The sequence below is a fragment of the Salvelinus sp. IW2-2015 genome, linkage group LG4q.2, assembly GCF_002910315.2.
Source record: "Salvelinus sp. IW2-2015 linkage group LG4q.2, ASM291031v2, whole genome shotgun sequence".
NCBI classification, from domain to species: Eukaryota; Metazoa; Chordata; class Actinopteri; order Salmoniformes; family Salmonidae; genus Salvelinus; species Salvelinus sp. IW2-2015.
In genome coordinates this window covers 12,256,810-12,271,418 of record NC_036843.1, presented here as the reverse complement: position 1 = coordinate 12,271,418, position 14,609 = coordinate 12,256,810, and the positions used below count along the sequence as shown (strand labels likewise).

The 14,609-nt window shown below is 47.1% G+C and overlaps 2 protein-coding genes across 7 annotated transcripts in view; both read right to left on the bottom strand.

Annotated features, from left to right (window-relative positions):
- The window catches only part of LOC111963328 (fibroblast growth factor receptor-like 1), a 74,438-nt gene extending 66,387 nt beyond the window's left edge, over positions 1 to 8,051 (bottom strand). Inside the window, exons 1-3 of one of the 3 annotated variants that reach the window (XM_023986686.2) lie at positions 7,918 to 8,051; positions 6,657 to 6,684; positions 4,758 to 4,853 (exon numbers count right to left, since the gene is read on the bottom strand). In XM_023986686.2, coding sequence (XP_023842454.1) covers positions 4,758 to 4,842 — 85 coding nt within the window. In that variant the 5' untranslated portion in view covers positions 4,843 to 4,853; positions 6,657 to 6,684; positions 7,918 to 8,051. Of the gene's footprint in view, positions 1 to 4,757; positions 4,854 to 6,656; positions 6,843 to 7,917 lie in introns of those variants that run through there. The other 2 variants (XM_023986687.2, XM_070443375.1) reach the window with 2 other exon arrangements.
- A 1,019-nt stretch (positions 8,052 to 9,070) lies between these two features.
- Positions 9,071 to 14,609, bottom strand: part of LOC111963327 (lateral signaling target protein 2 homolog) — a 68,377-nt gene continuing 62,838 nt past the window's right edge. For 3 of the 4 annotated variants that reach the window (XM_023986680.2, XM_023986682.2, XM_023986683.2), the window contains 4 exons: positions 12,049 to 12,159; positions 11,811 to 11,915; positions 11,594 to 11,697; positions 9,071 to 11,493 (listed from right to left, as the gene is read on the bottom strand). In XM_023986680.2, the coding sequence (XP_023842448.1) occupies positions 11,362 to 11,493; positions 11,594 to 11,697; positions 11,811 to 11,915; positions 12,049 to 12,159 (452 nt within the window). In that variant the 3' untranslated portion in view covers positions 9,071 to 11,361. The remainder of the gene's footprint in view (positions 11,494 to 11,593; positions 11,698 to 11,810; positions 11,916 to 12,048; positions 12,160 to 14,609) is intronic. The other variant, XM_023986681.2, reaches the window with a different exon arrangement.

Sequence of the window (14,609 nt, the reverse complement as noted above, 5' to 3'; positions counted from 1 at the left end):
AAAGTTATTGGGGGGGGGCTAAAGGGTAGTGTGGCGAAGGCAGGTAGGAGACCTGCTTACCGTGGAGAGCGGGAGTACGGGCAGACACTGTGTTGTGCGGAAGAGCGCACGGTGTCTCCTGTACGTGTGCTTAGCCCGGTGCGGTACATTCCAGCTCCACATATCGGCCGGGCTAGAGTGAGCATTGAGCCAGGTGCCATGAAGCCGGCTCAACGCGTCTGGTCTCCAGTGCGTCTCCTCGGGCCGGCATACATGGCACCAGCCTTACGCATGGTGTCCCCGGTTCGCCAACACAGCCCAGTGCGGGTTATTCCACCTCCCCGCACTGGTCGGGCTACGGGGAGCATTCAACCAGGTAAGGTTGGGCAGGCTCGGTGCTCAAGGGAGCCAGTACGCCTGCACGGTCCGGTATTTCCGGCGCCACCTTCCCGCCCCAGCCCAGTACCACCAGTGCCTACACCACGCACCAGGCTTCCAGTGCGTCTCCAGAGCCCTGTTCCTCCTCCACGCACTCTCCCTGTGGTGCGTGTCTCCAGCCCAGTACCTCCAGTTCCGGGACCACGCACCAAGCCTCCTGTGGGTCTCCAGAGCCCTGTTCCTCCTCCACGCACTCTCCCTGTGGTGCGTGTCTCCAGCCCAGTACCTCCAGTGCCGATACCACGCACCAGGCCTATAGTGTGCCTCGAGAGTCCAGTGTGCCTTGTTCCTGGTCCCTCCGCATCTAGCCTTGGGGGTGCGTGTCTCCCAGTCCAAGGGTTACACCAGTTCCCGGCACTCCTCCACCAGCCGTTAGCTGTGCACCCTTCAGCAGGTTCAGAGTCGGCGTCTGACCCAACTGCGCCTGCACTGCCTCGTCTGCCCTAGCGCCGCTGAGCGGCCTGCCTGCCCAGACCGCCGTCTGAGACGTGCCTGGCTCTGCCCAGCGCCGTCTGAGTCTGCCTGCCTCCCCAGCGCCGTCTGGCTGCCTGCCTGCCCAGCACCGTCTCAAGCTGCCTGCCTGCCCATGCACCGTCCTGAGCTGCGCTGCCTGCCCAGGGACGCTACGTCTCTGCTCTGCCCTGAGCCGTCAGAGACCGCCCGTCTGTCCCGAGCCGTCAGAGCCGCCCGTCTGTCCCGAGCCGTCTAGAGCGCGCGCCTGCTCAAGCTCGTTCAGGAGCCGTAGAGCCGTCCGTCAGTCGAGCGAAGCCGCCAGCAGCCGCCCACAGCAGGACGCCGCCTCAGAAGCCGCCCATAGCCAGTCCAGGCGTCCCTGCCAGCTCATGAGCTGCCTCCAGTCATGAGCTGCCCTCCAGTCATGAGCTTGCCCTCCAGTCATGAGCCCACCGAGCGCCCATTAGCTCCCCCAGCCGAGCGCCAAGTCCTGAGGCTACCTCTCTGTCCTGAGCTACCTCTCTGTCCTGAGCTACCTCTCTGCCTGAGCAGTCTCCTCATCTCTAGGGGGGACCGGTTTGTAGACCAGAGGCTCACCAGGCGGGGCAGGGTCGCCACTCAAAGGACGCTAAGGAGGGGACAAAGACAATGGTGGAGTGGTGTCCTCGTCCTGCGCCGGAGCCGCCCACGCGGACAGATGCCCACCCAGACCCTCCCCTTAAGATTTAGGGGTGTTCGGAGTCCGCACCTCAGGAGGGGGTACTGTCACGTCCTGACCATAGTTCTTATGTGTGTTGCTTGTTTTAGAGTTGGTCAGGACGTGAGCTGGGTGGGCATTCTATGTTGTGTGTCTAGTTTGTCTGTTTCTGTGTTCAGCCTGATATGGTCTCCAATCAGAGGCAGCTGTCATCGTACGTGTCCGCTGTTGAGAATCAATATAAGGTGGCTGTTTGTGTTGGGGATTGTGGGTGGTTGTCTTCTGTCTTGCTGCACCAGATAGGACGTGCTTCGGTTTCACATTTTCTGTTTTGTTGATTGTAGTGTTCTCATATATTCTTTATTAAATATGTTGAACACTAGCCGCGCTGCGTGTTGGTCCTCTCCTTCATCCCAGAAGAAAACCGTTACAGAACCACCCACCAAACTCGGACCAAGCAGCGTGGCTACGGCAGCAGCAGCGGCCCAATACACAGGACTCCTGGACAGAGGAGAAATTCTGGAGGGAAAAGGACACTGGGCTCACATTGGAGAATATCGCCGCTCTCGTGAAGAGATGGAGGCAGCTAAAGCCAGGAGCGGTGGTATGAGGAGGCAGCACGGAAGCGTGGCTGGAAGCCAGAAGAAACCCCAAAAGTTATTGGGGGGGGGCTAAAGGGTAGTGTGGCGAAGCAGGTAGGAGACCTGCTTACCGTGGAGAGCGGGGAGTACGGGCAGACACTGTGTTGTGCGGAAGAGCGCACGGTGTCTCCTGTACGTGTGCTATGCCGCGCGTGCGGTACATTCCAGCTCCACATATCGGCCGGGCTAGAGTGAGCATTGAGCCAGGTCCATGAGCCGGCTCAACGCGCTGGTCTCCAGTGCGTCTCCTCGGGCCGGCATACAAGGCCCAGCCTTACGCATGTGTCCCCGGTTCGCCAACACAGCCCAGTGCGGGTTATTCCACCTCCCCGCACTGGTCGGGCTACGGGGAGCATTCAACCAGGTAGAGGTTGGGCAGGCTCGCGTGCTAAGGAGCCAGTACGCCTGACTCCGGATCCGGCGCCACCCCCGCCCCAGCCCATACCACCAGTGCCTACACACGCACCAGGCTTCCAGTGCGTCTCCAGAGCCCTGTCTCCTCCACGCACTCTCCCTGTGGTGCGTGTCTCCAGCCCAGTACCTCCAGTCCGGGACACGCACCAAGCTCCTGTGGGTCTTCCAGACCCTGTCCTCCTCCACGCACTCTCCCTCTGTGGGCGTTCTCCAGCCAGACCCCGCGACACACACCAGCCGAATCCTGCGCAGCTCCAGGTCCGTCCGCTCCGCCGAGTACCATCGCACCGCCCATCAGTGGTCCTGGCTGCCGCCCCCGCACTAGCCTGAGGTGCGTGTCTCCAGTCCGTACCCACCAGTTCCGGCACCACGCACCAGGCCTACTGTGCGCCTCAGCAGGTCAGAGTCGGCCGTCTGCCCAACGCCGCCTGCACTGCTCGCCTGCCCAGCGCGCCTGAGCTGCCTGCCTGCCCAGCGCCGTCTGAGCTGCCTGCCTGCCAGCGCCGTCTGAGCTGCCTGCCTGCCCAGCGCCGTCTGAGCTGCCTGCCTGCCCAGCACCGTCTGAGCTGCCTGCCTGCCAGCCGCCCGTCTGAGCTGCCTGCGCCTGCCAGCGCCGTCTGAGCTGCCTGCCTGTCCCGAGCCGTCAGAGCCGCCCGTCTGTCCCGAGCCGTCAGAGCCCCCGTCTGTCAGGAGCCGCTAGAGCCGTCCGTCAGTCAGGAGCCGCCAGAGCCGCCCGCCAGTCAGGAGCCGCCGAGAGCCGCCCGCCAGTCAGGAGCCGCCAGACGCCTGCCAGTCATGAGCGCCTGCCAGTCATGAGCTGCCCTCCAGTCATGAGCTGCCCTCCAGTCATGAGCTGCCCTCCAGTCATGAGCTGCCCTCCAGTCATGAGCTGCCCCTCAGCCCGGAGCTGCCATTAGTCCTGAGCTACCTCTCTGTCCTAGCACTCTCTTGTCCTGAGCTACCTCTCTGTCCTGAGCTACCTCTCTGTCCTGAGCAGTCTCCTCTATCTAGGGGGGACCTTTGTGAAGGTTCCTAGACCAGGGTCGGGGGCGAGGGTCGCCACTCAAAGGACGCTAAGGAGGGGGACAAAGACAATGGTGGAGTGGTGTCCTCGTCCTGCGCCGGAGCCGCCACCGCGGACAGATGCCCACCCAGACCCTCCCCTTAAGATTTAGGGGTGCGTTCGGAGTCCGCACCTCAGGAGGGGGTACTGTCACGTCCTGACCATAGTTCTTATGTGTGTTGCTTGTTTAGAGTTGGTCAGGACGTGAGCTGGTGGGCATTCTGTTTGTGTGTCTAGTTTGTCTGTTTCTGTGTTCAGCCTGATATGGTTCTCAATCAGAGGCAGCTGTCAATCGTTGTCCCTGATTGAGAATCATATATAGGTGGCTTGTTTTGTGTTGGGGATTGTGGGTGGTTGTCTTCTGTCTTTGTGTTCTGCACCAGATAGGACTGCTTTCGGTTTTCAAATTTTCTTGTTTTGTTGATTGTAGTGTTCTCATATATTCTTTATTAAATAATGTTGAACACTAGCCGCGCTGCGTGTTGGTCCTCTCCTTCATCCCAGGAAGAAAACCGTTACACAGACACACAGACACACAAACACAGACATGATGCTGAGACAGTCCGATCCCTGGGACAACCCTGGGAGAGCTGGACTGATTTGTGTTCTTTCACCCTGGGAAGCTGATGGATGTGTATGTTTGGTTTAGCTGTGGTGCATGCACACACAGTCACACACACATACTGTATGGCCATGACTGAAGAGATCCCACACTGAAGGGGGGAGTTGGGTTGGTTTTCTCGCTACTTCCCCACTGTTGATTTTGGGTTCTGTTTAGAGTTTTTGTTCTACTTTTTCCCTCTCTTACTTCTTAGTGTAAAGAAGTTAGAGCCAACTGAGCTTTTCTCCGTCTAAACAAAAAGCCACAGCAGTCAAACTAACTTAGACTAACCAATTTATCTACTAATATTTCACTAAAACGATTGGACCCTACTGTGTAGGCAAGAAAGAAAGAAAGAAAGAAAGAAAGAAAGAGAGAGAGAAAGAAAGAAAGGCAGAAAGAAAAGAAAGGCAGAAAGAAAGGTAGTAAAGTTAAGAAAAATAAAATAAATATCCCAAAGATGTTACTCACCCCTTGCACAGTCAGACAACAGAATGGCCAAAAAGATGAGCAACATGACCTTGACGACTCCCATTCTGACTGAAGACAACTTCATGTTCCCCAAATCTAAAAGACATACAGTCAAAAAATATAAAAACACCCAGGCCTTCCAGATTGTATTAGCGCACACAGCAGAACTCACATCCATCCCCAGGGAAAGCAGTTTGCCTTGTTAGATGATATGGACAATATATATGCTCCAACCAGTCCGACACAGTTATGTGTCATGGCTGATGTTTTTTGCCATAATGGAACTGTAATGCATGGGGACTTCTCTTATAAATGAAAACGCATAGTGCAGCTATGCACATTTTTTAAATCATGTGATTGATTGACACAATAACATATGTACCCTTTGTGTTAGTATATTTATCTATATTCAATATATACAATGCCTTGAGAAAGTATTCACACCCCTTGACTTTTTCTACATTTTGCTGTGTTACAGCCTGAATTTAAAATGGATTAAATTGAGATTTTGTGTATCTAGCCTACACACAAGACCCTGCTTTACATCCCCTGCTATATTGTGGATCGAGAGTTACCTGTCTAACAGAACACGGTGGGTGTTCTTTAATGGAAGCCTCTCCAAGATAATCCAGATAGAGTCAGGCATGCCCCAGGGCAACTGTCTAGGTCCCTTACTTTTTCAATTGGCCCAGAACAGAGCAGCACGGCTGGCCCTTAAATGTACACGGACACCTAACATCAATAATATGCATGTCAATCTCTCCAGGCTCAAAGTAAAGGAGAGATGGACTTTATCGCTATTTGTATTTGTGAGAGGTGTTGACACGTTGAAAGCACCAAGGTGTCTGTTTAAACTACTAGCACACAGCTCAGACCGCCTTGTATACGTCACAAGACATGCCACCAGAGGTCTCTTCACAGTCCCCAAGTCCAGAACAGACTATGGGAGGCGCACAGTACTATATAGAGCCATGACTACATGGAACTCTAATTCCACATCAAGTAACTCATGCAAGCAGTAAAATCAGATAAAAAAAACGGATAAAAATGGAACATCGGGGACTGTGAAGAGACACACACATACACATGTACTTTGTGTTGTAGATATGTGATAGTAGCGTAATGGCCCGAAATCTGTTGTGAAATGTATTGTAATATTTAAAAAATTGTATAACTAATTTTGCTGGACCACAGGAAGAGTAGCTGCTGCCGTGGCTCAGGGATTTCACCATGAGGCCAATGGTAACTTTAAAACAATTACAAATTTTAACAGATGTGATAGACTGTATATATAACACTGTATATAGACTTTCTTTTTTCTACTGTGTTATTGGCTTGTTTATTGTTTACTCCATATGTAACTCTGTGTTGTTGTCTGTGTCACACTGCTTTGCTTTATCTTGGCCAGGTCGCAGTTGTAAATGAGAACTTGTCCTCAACTAGCTTACCTGGTTAAATAAAGGTGAAATAAAATAAATAAAATAAATAAATAGGGGATATCTGAGGATGGATCAACAACATTGAAGTTACTCCACAATACTAACCTAAATGACAGACTGAAAAGGAAACCTGTACTGTCACGCCCTGACCGTAGATTGCTTTGTATGTTTCTATTTTTAGTTTGGTCAGGGTGTGATGTGGGTGGGTATTCTATGTCTGGGTATTCTATGTTGTAGGTCTAGGTTTTCTGTTTCTGTGTGTTTGGCCTGGTGTGGTTCCCAATCAGAGGCAGCTGTCTATCGTTGTCTCTGATTGGGAGCCATATTTAGGTAGCCTGTTTTACCACTTTTGTTTGTGGGTGGTTGTTTCCTGTTAGTGTTTTGTTTCACCTTTCAGGACTGTTCGTTTTTGTTGTTTGTCAAGTGTTTTCGTATTTTATTAAAAAATATGACCACTTACCACGCTGCACCTTGGTCCTCCTCTCCTTCTCCAGACGGCAAGCTTTACATGTACAGAATAAAAAATATTCCAAAACATTCATCTTGTTTGCAATAAGGTACTAAAGTAAAACTGCAAAAAATGTGTCAAAGAAATGTACTTTATGCCCTGAATACAAAGCATTATGTTTGTGGCAAATCCAACACAACACATCACTGAGTACCACTCTTCATATTATCAAGCATGGTGGTGGCTGAATCATGTTATTGGTATGCTTGTCATCGGCATGGACTAGGGACTTTTGTTTAAGGATAAAACGAAACGGAATAGTGCTAAGCACAGGCAAAACCCTAGAGGAAAACCTGGTTCAGTCTGCTTTCCAAACAGACATTGGGAGACAAATTCCCCTTTCAGCAGGGCAATAACTTAACATACAAGGCCAAATAGACACTGGAGTTGCTTACCAAGACGACATTGAATGTTGAAAATCTATGGCAAGACTTGAAAATGGCTGTCTAGCAATGATTAACAACGAACTTGACAGAGCTTGAATAATTTTTTAAAGAATAATGTGCACATGTTGTACAATCCAGGTGTGCAAAGCTCTTAGAGATTTGCCCAGAAAAACTAACCGCTGTAATTGCTGCCAAAGGTGATTTTAACATGTATTGACTTAAGGGTGTGAATACTTATGTAAATGAGATAGCTCTGTATTTCATTTTCAATAAATTAGCTAAAATGTCCCATTTTTTTGGGGGCACTTTGCCATTATGGGGTATTGTGTGTAGATGGGTGAGAGAGAAAAATCTATTTAACCCATTTTGAACTCAGGCTGGAGAAACAAAATGTGGAATAAGTCAAGGGGTATGAATACTTTCTGAAGGCACTGTATCTGTGGTCAATATGGCGCACACTCATTAAAGTTATGCTGCCCTCACAGAATGCCCCTTATGTTTAAAAAAATACTACAAGTAAAAATGAATATTTCTTATCTGAAACACAACTGTATTATATTGTATAATTGTCACCATTTGCATTCATTAATTACTGTATATAACATTTTGCCATATCTAAAAATTACACATCATGGCAAATGAATTGAATAGTAATTATATCCATATAACTATATAGGTAAGCAACCAATAGATAACAGCCAATCATGTCTTTTATAGTATATTAAATAAATAATATTTCTATGAACTATTGCCAACCATTTAATCGTGTGAAAAAGGTCATATGCCCTGTATATTTTGCACAACAATGTTTTTTATGAATGACATACCTGAAGTTTCCACTGAATGAAGTCAACCTCGTATCAGCCTCTTTATAGAACACTTGTTACCCATTCTCATAGAAGTCCTCGCAGTCTCCATTTATTTATTGACAGTGGCCGATTTCATCGACGCTTTTTTACCACCACTATAATTAATGATCGCTGCATGACTGTATATCCATTCAGCATAGATCGGCTATATGGAAAAACTGTAAATCAGACAAAGCATACAATCAAATGCGTACATTTATCACACATGGGTATCCATTAAAATGCTGAATTAACTTCTCGACAAACTGGAAATGTTAGATCGTTTTAAGTCTGTATCCAATCTGTATTTAGAGTAGACTCTACTTCATCGACTACGAGATTTAGCAGTGCAGAGAGTTGTCTAATCCCAGCTCTCAATTTTGGACCAATCACATATAAGGACTGGGTAACTATGAAAATTAACTCTTTACTTCTCACTATCACGATCCAATAGCCCCTACACGAGTCAAATATGTAATTGTATATGCCTCAATTTAAAGTTGTCAAAATAATCCACAGTAATTTAAAACAATTGCAGTGGCTGACAATCAGGGATTGGGGTAAACGTCACCCCTGTAACAGATCTAGGATAAGGTTTCCCTCCCTAATTCCTGACCTTGACCATTAGGAGGAAAAATACAACACTGACCTCAGATCAGCATTGAGGCAACTTTATCCTAACGCCAGAAGAACAGAACAGAGTAGACTTTCAGCAACGCCCATAACATCAATTTATTAAAATGGATTATGAAAAGGAAACATTTTAATTGTTAGGGGTGAGTTGTGTTAATGTATGGATAACATACTGAAGAAACCTTGTTTCGACCCCAGGAAGTAATAAGGATCCTAATAAATACTAAACAACTGCATACTATCAGTCAGATATCAGCCAATGAGGGATCAAATGAATAGGTGCTGCCACCCAGTGGGACTGGGATGTATCTGCCCTCAGAACGTCACAAGAGGCATGTTCCAATGACATGAAATCCTTTTGGATCATGTTGTGCTTGAAGGTGTCTACACTCAAGTGCCAAGACCGGATGTATCAATGACGAGTTGACAAATGTCACACCTGCCTGAGAGAATAACCATGACATGTATAGTAGTACAAGACAGAAATAACGATAAACACTTATTCAAAGAGGAAGTCATTTAATTTTCATGACATTTAAATCATATTATTTCATTTTCCCAATGTTCCACATAGCTCTTACTATTGAAATGTAGCTAGCCTTTACAAAATAAGAACAAGCTCTGACGTAATAGGATGTCCAGTCATTGAATTACTGCATCATTCCTTTATACAGAAAAATGAGTAATAGATTTATACATTTACATAATTTCCTTCTGTTCTTTATAAAATTAAAATGACAATCTCTTAAACGTTTCTATAATTTCCTCAGTAAAAATAAAACTTGTAGAAGTAGTGAGTGGTCTAGACAAGATGAAGCCTGAGAATTAGCTTATAAGACAGCGCAGATTTGATATAACTGGTGCGGCCTTGAAGTGTAAAAAGCCATGGTTGTTTGAGACAGTTGTCAGATTGGCCATTCCTCTATCCACATCAACTCCAACTCATTCTCCATTGTAACCCAGATGGCGAAGCGTTCCCTCTGCATCAGAGATGACTAGAGGAGGGAGCAGGAATATGATGATGTAACAGTAGAGGAAGTGGTTATCAACTGGGAACAGTACTACATTGTGCACAGAGGTATGGAGACGATGTATATAACCAGGTTAGGATGTAACAAAACATTTTTAACAACTTAATGGTATGAGACTATATTTGTAACATATTCTAACTGATTTCACTACAGATCACATATGTTTCTGCAACAGCAGCTGGTATGTAACCAAGATAATGAGAATGTACACCAATGACCTTCTTGGTGTAGTAGGAGAGTTGTGTCTCTGTTCTAGTGACACCTGTCTAGATAAGTGTGCTATCAGTGCTACTTGACCATTGTTCACCTAACACCTTTTTTGCACTATTGGTTAGAGCTTGTAAGTAAGCATTTCACTGTAAGGTCTACACCTGTTTTATTCGGCGCACGTGACAAATAAACTTTGATTTGATTTGATCAATGCCACCACTGGGAGTTAAAATATTACTTAAGATAAATGTGCTTTGCAACAATATACATAGAAGGGAAAAAAACAACATTGCTGCCTTAACCAACTGATGGGAGACAAGCCTCATGAACCTCTAACTAGTATGTGATACGCACTCCATGATTCTAACAATCACAGATAATCTTGGTGCTGATGATGTGTGGTAGGAGGTTACAGTCTCTCTCCACTAGAGGGCATCCAATGCCTGAGAGAGTGACTGATGTGACCACATCAATCTCAGAGGTCGAGGAGTTACACAGGTTAAGGTTGGGGTGAGTAGGGAACAAGATAAATCATTAAAAACATGACATGTTATGACTGAAAGAGCAATGGCCACTGCCCACATTGTTATTAAAAGGCCAGACAACTTAAGTGTTCTTTGAGACACTGTAGCTAAAATCAAAATCCCATGTCTTTAAACGATATAACACATTCATTGCCGTTTAAAGCATTGCTGAAAACTCCACACATTTCCATGGGAGGAATCTATACCTAAACCATTCTAGGAGTAAATCTCTTCTTTTTTTGCTTCGCTGATAGGTAGCCTGGTGAGGATTGCGTTCCCCTCCTCATCATTACAGCATCAGGAATTACATGACAAACTAAAATTAAAACCTTTAGAGCCATTTTGGCCAAACAAACGAGATCAGTGGTGCGGAGATTATCATCACTATCAACATAATTATCCTTAATTTACATGTTTATTATGACTTACATTCTTTAAATTAACATCGGAGCCCTGAGAGAGCTCTGGCACAAGTGTGGGAAGCCCACTAAAGCATAGGACAGGATGTCAGAAGGCCTTTTTTATACACAAGCAATAAAACAAAAATGTTCCAAAGGCTTTCTCTCTCTTTTCAGCTTCAAACAGCCCCAGAAGCTGTTCCTAAAGCACTGGACCTGTCCAGAGTAGCCTTGCAACATGCCAGTACAAAACCCTATTTCCAGTCGGTTGTTTTCTTTCTTCTTCCTCTGCCTCCACAGACAGGCATCAGTGAGTCAGAGAAGGAGGACAGCATAGTATCAGGCGCCGTAGGTCCCTTTCAGGCAGCAGTAGCATCTCAAAAATAACAGAAAGGGTATAATCATAGTTTATGTGCCTTCACATAAGACCTTATTTCATCTCTCTGCGCTCTCATCCATGTCCTCCTATTTCAAAGCCTTGCCTTGCCGTACAGTGTGATGAAGTTGATCGTTAAGGTCGCTCTGTGCAGTTGGGGATTTACTTTGAATATAGCCTCATATCCCCTGGATATGCTTCTGTAGAGGCAGGGGGCAGGGAGGCGGGGGAGTCTGTTGGTACAGCAGGGGTCAGATGCCAGTCTTGTCGCTGTAGAATGGTGTGACGTGGAACATGTAGCAGTGTGTACACACCCTAACGGACTTCACCTGGCCGTACCGCGGTAACGGGGCTGAGTGGGAGGAGCAGCGAGAGCAGAAGATCTGAAATGAGACGTAAAACAAACAAGGTATATTTGATTGTTTACCATTTATTTTACGTAGTACAATACTTAAAGAGATCTGTGCAGGTGTTTTGTGTTACCTTGCCACAGCTCCTACAGTGGTGCTTTCTGCGGATGACGGTGAAGGGGGCCTTACAGGTGATGCAGGAGTCACATTCCTCATCAGGAACCCAGTCTGGGGGATCTACAGGGGAAAAGCATAGGCACATTAATAGTGGTGCTTGTTTATTCATGCGTCACTGTGCATGCATGCATATGTGTGTATGTGATTTTTGAGGAGAAAGGGGAGGTGCTGACCTTCGAACTGTTCCTCCCGGGCCTTGGCTGCCAGCTCAGAGGAAGAGATGGTCTCCTGACAGAGAGCACAGTCCTCCAGCATGGCGCTGCGCAGCCCTGGACCTGCTGAACCACACAGAGCACAGCTGTGTCATAACCATGGTCATTCTGTCAGTATACAGTACATTACAGAATAACATACTGGGAGAAGTACACTAAGATCCTTGGCATTACTGCAAGTCAATATAAAGATTCCCACCTTTCTGCTTGTCATTGTCCCCCTGCTCAGAGGTAGCCATGACTTCAAACAGTGTCTTCAGAATGCTTCGAAGGTCAGCCGCGTAGTTTGTCTGCAGTTGGTCAGCAACACCTGGGGTTCAAGAGGAACCAGTGAGATGCAAAAAAAACTGTGGTCCAAATGTGGTACATGTGATAAGAGCAAAGCCCAGTAGGCTAATGTATTGTGGAACACAGTGTAAAACCTTTGGAGTTTAGTTTATTAGGATCCCTATTAGCTACTGCACATGCAGCAGCTACTCTTCCCGTGGTCCACATAAAACGCACAAATTCATTACAAAGTACTATATATTGGAAGGACACCAAGGGACAAAAAAAATACTATTTACACACTATTCATATATACAGTTAAATTAGATCTATAGAGAGAGGAGAGGATGTGATACAAGATGTTTTTTTTTCTTTCTTTTTGCCTGAGCAACCTCTGGTGGCAGAGCAGTCCACGATGACATGGCTCTATACATAACTGAGTCAGGCATTCAATCTGTTTTCGGTTTGGGTTACCGTGAAGAAACCCATAGTGGTGTGTCTGGTGGAGTATGGATGTCTGTTTGAAGTGTATGCAAATAGATTATACAAGTGTTTAGGCATTTCTGTCATACTTTCCAGGTCTATACCCAAACAGTTTGAACTTCAAACTAAAAAAATTAACCTCTCCAGAAATAAGTCTTTCACTGTTGCCGCCTGCTATCGACCCCCCTCCGCTCCCAGCTGTGCTCTGGACAACATTTGTGAATTGATCGCCCCCCATCTAGCTTCAGAGTTYGTTCTGTTAGGTGACCTAAACTGGGATATGCTTAACACCCCGGCAGTCCTACAATCTAAGCTAGATGCCCTCAATCTAACACAAATTATCAAGGAACCCACCAGGTACAACCCTAAATCCGTAAACATGGGCACCCTCATAGACATTATCCTGACCAACTTGCCCTCCAAATACACCTCCGCTGTTTTCAATCAGGATCTCAGCGATCACTGCCTCATTGCCTGTATCCGCTATGGGTCCGCGGTCAAACGACCACCCCTCATCACTGTCAAACGCTCCCTAAAACACTTCTGCGAGCAGGCCTTTCTAATCGACCTGGCCCGGGTATCCTGGAAGGATATCGACCTCATCCCGTCAGTCGAGGATGCCTGGTCATTCTTTAAATGTTACTTCCTCACCATATTAGACAAGCATGCTCCGTTCAAAAAATGCAGAACCAAGAACAGATATAGCCCTTGGTTCACTCCAGACCTGACTGCCCTTGACCAGCACAAAAACATCCTGTGGCGGACTGCACTAGCATCGAATAGTCCCCACGATATGCAACTGTTCAGGGAAGTCAGGAACCAATACACRCAGTCAGTCAGGAAAGCAAAGGCTAGCTTTTTCAAGCAGAAATGCGCATCCTGTAGCTCTAACCCCAAAAAGTTTTGGGACACTGTAAAGTCCATGGAGAACAAGAGCACCTCCTCCCAGCTGCCCACTGCACTGAGGCTAGGTAACACGACCACCACTGATAAATCCATGATAATCGAAAATTTCAATAAGCATTTCTCAACGGCTGGCCATGCCTTCCTCCTGGCTACTCCACCCCGCCCAACAGCTCCGCCTCCCCCGCAGCTACTCGCCCAAGCCTCCCCAGCTTCTCCTTCACCCAAATCCAGACAGCAGATGTTCTGAAAGAGATGCAAAACCTGGACCCGTACAAATCAGCTGGGCTAGACAATCTGGACCCTCTCTTTCTAAAACTATCCGCCGCCATTGTTGCAACCCCTATTACCAGCCTGTTCAACCTCTCTTTCGTATCGTCCGCGATCCCTAAAGATTTGAAAGCTGCACCCTAGACCCAAACTGTTACAGACCTATATCCACCCTGCCCTGCCTATCTAAAGTCTTCGAAAGCCAAGTTAATAAACAGATCACTGACCATTTCGAATCCCACCGTACCTTCTCCGCTGTGCAATCCGGCTTCCGAGCCGGTCACGGGTGTACCTCAGCCACGCTCAAGGTACTAAACGATATCATAACCGCCATCGATAAAAGACAGTACTGTGTGCAGCCGTCTTCATCGACCTGGCCAAGGCTTTCGACTCTATCAATCACCGTATTCTTATCGGCAGACTCAATAGCCTTGGTTTTTCTAATGACTGCCTCGCCTGGTTCACCAACTACTTTGCAGACAGAGTTCAGTGTGTCAAATCGGAGGGCATGTTGTCCGGACCTCTGGCAGTCTCTATGGGGGTACCACAGGGTTACATTCTCGGGCCGACACTTTTCTCTGTATATATCAATGATGTCGCTCTTGCTGCGGGAGATTCCCTGATCCACCTCTACGCAGACGACCCCATTCTGTATACTTCTGGCCCTTCCTTGGACACTGTGCTAACTAACCTCCAAACGAGCTTCAATGCCATACAACACTCCTTCCGTGGCCTCCAACTGCTCTTAAATCAAATACTTATGTCATGCAATAAAATGCGAATTAATTACTTAAAAATCATACAATGTGATTTTCTGGATTTTTGTTTTAAATTCCG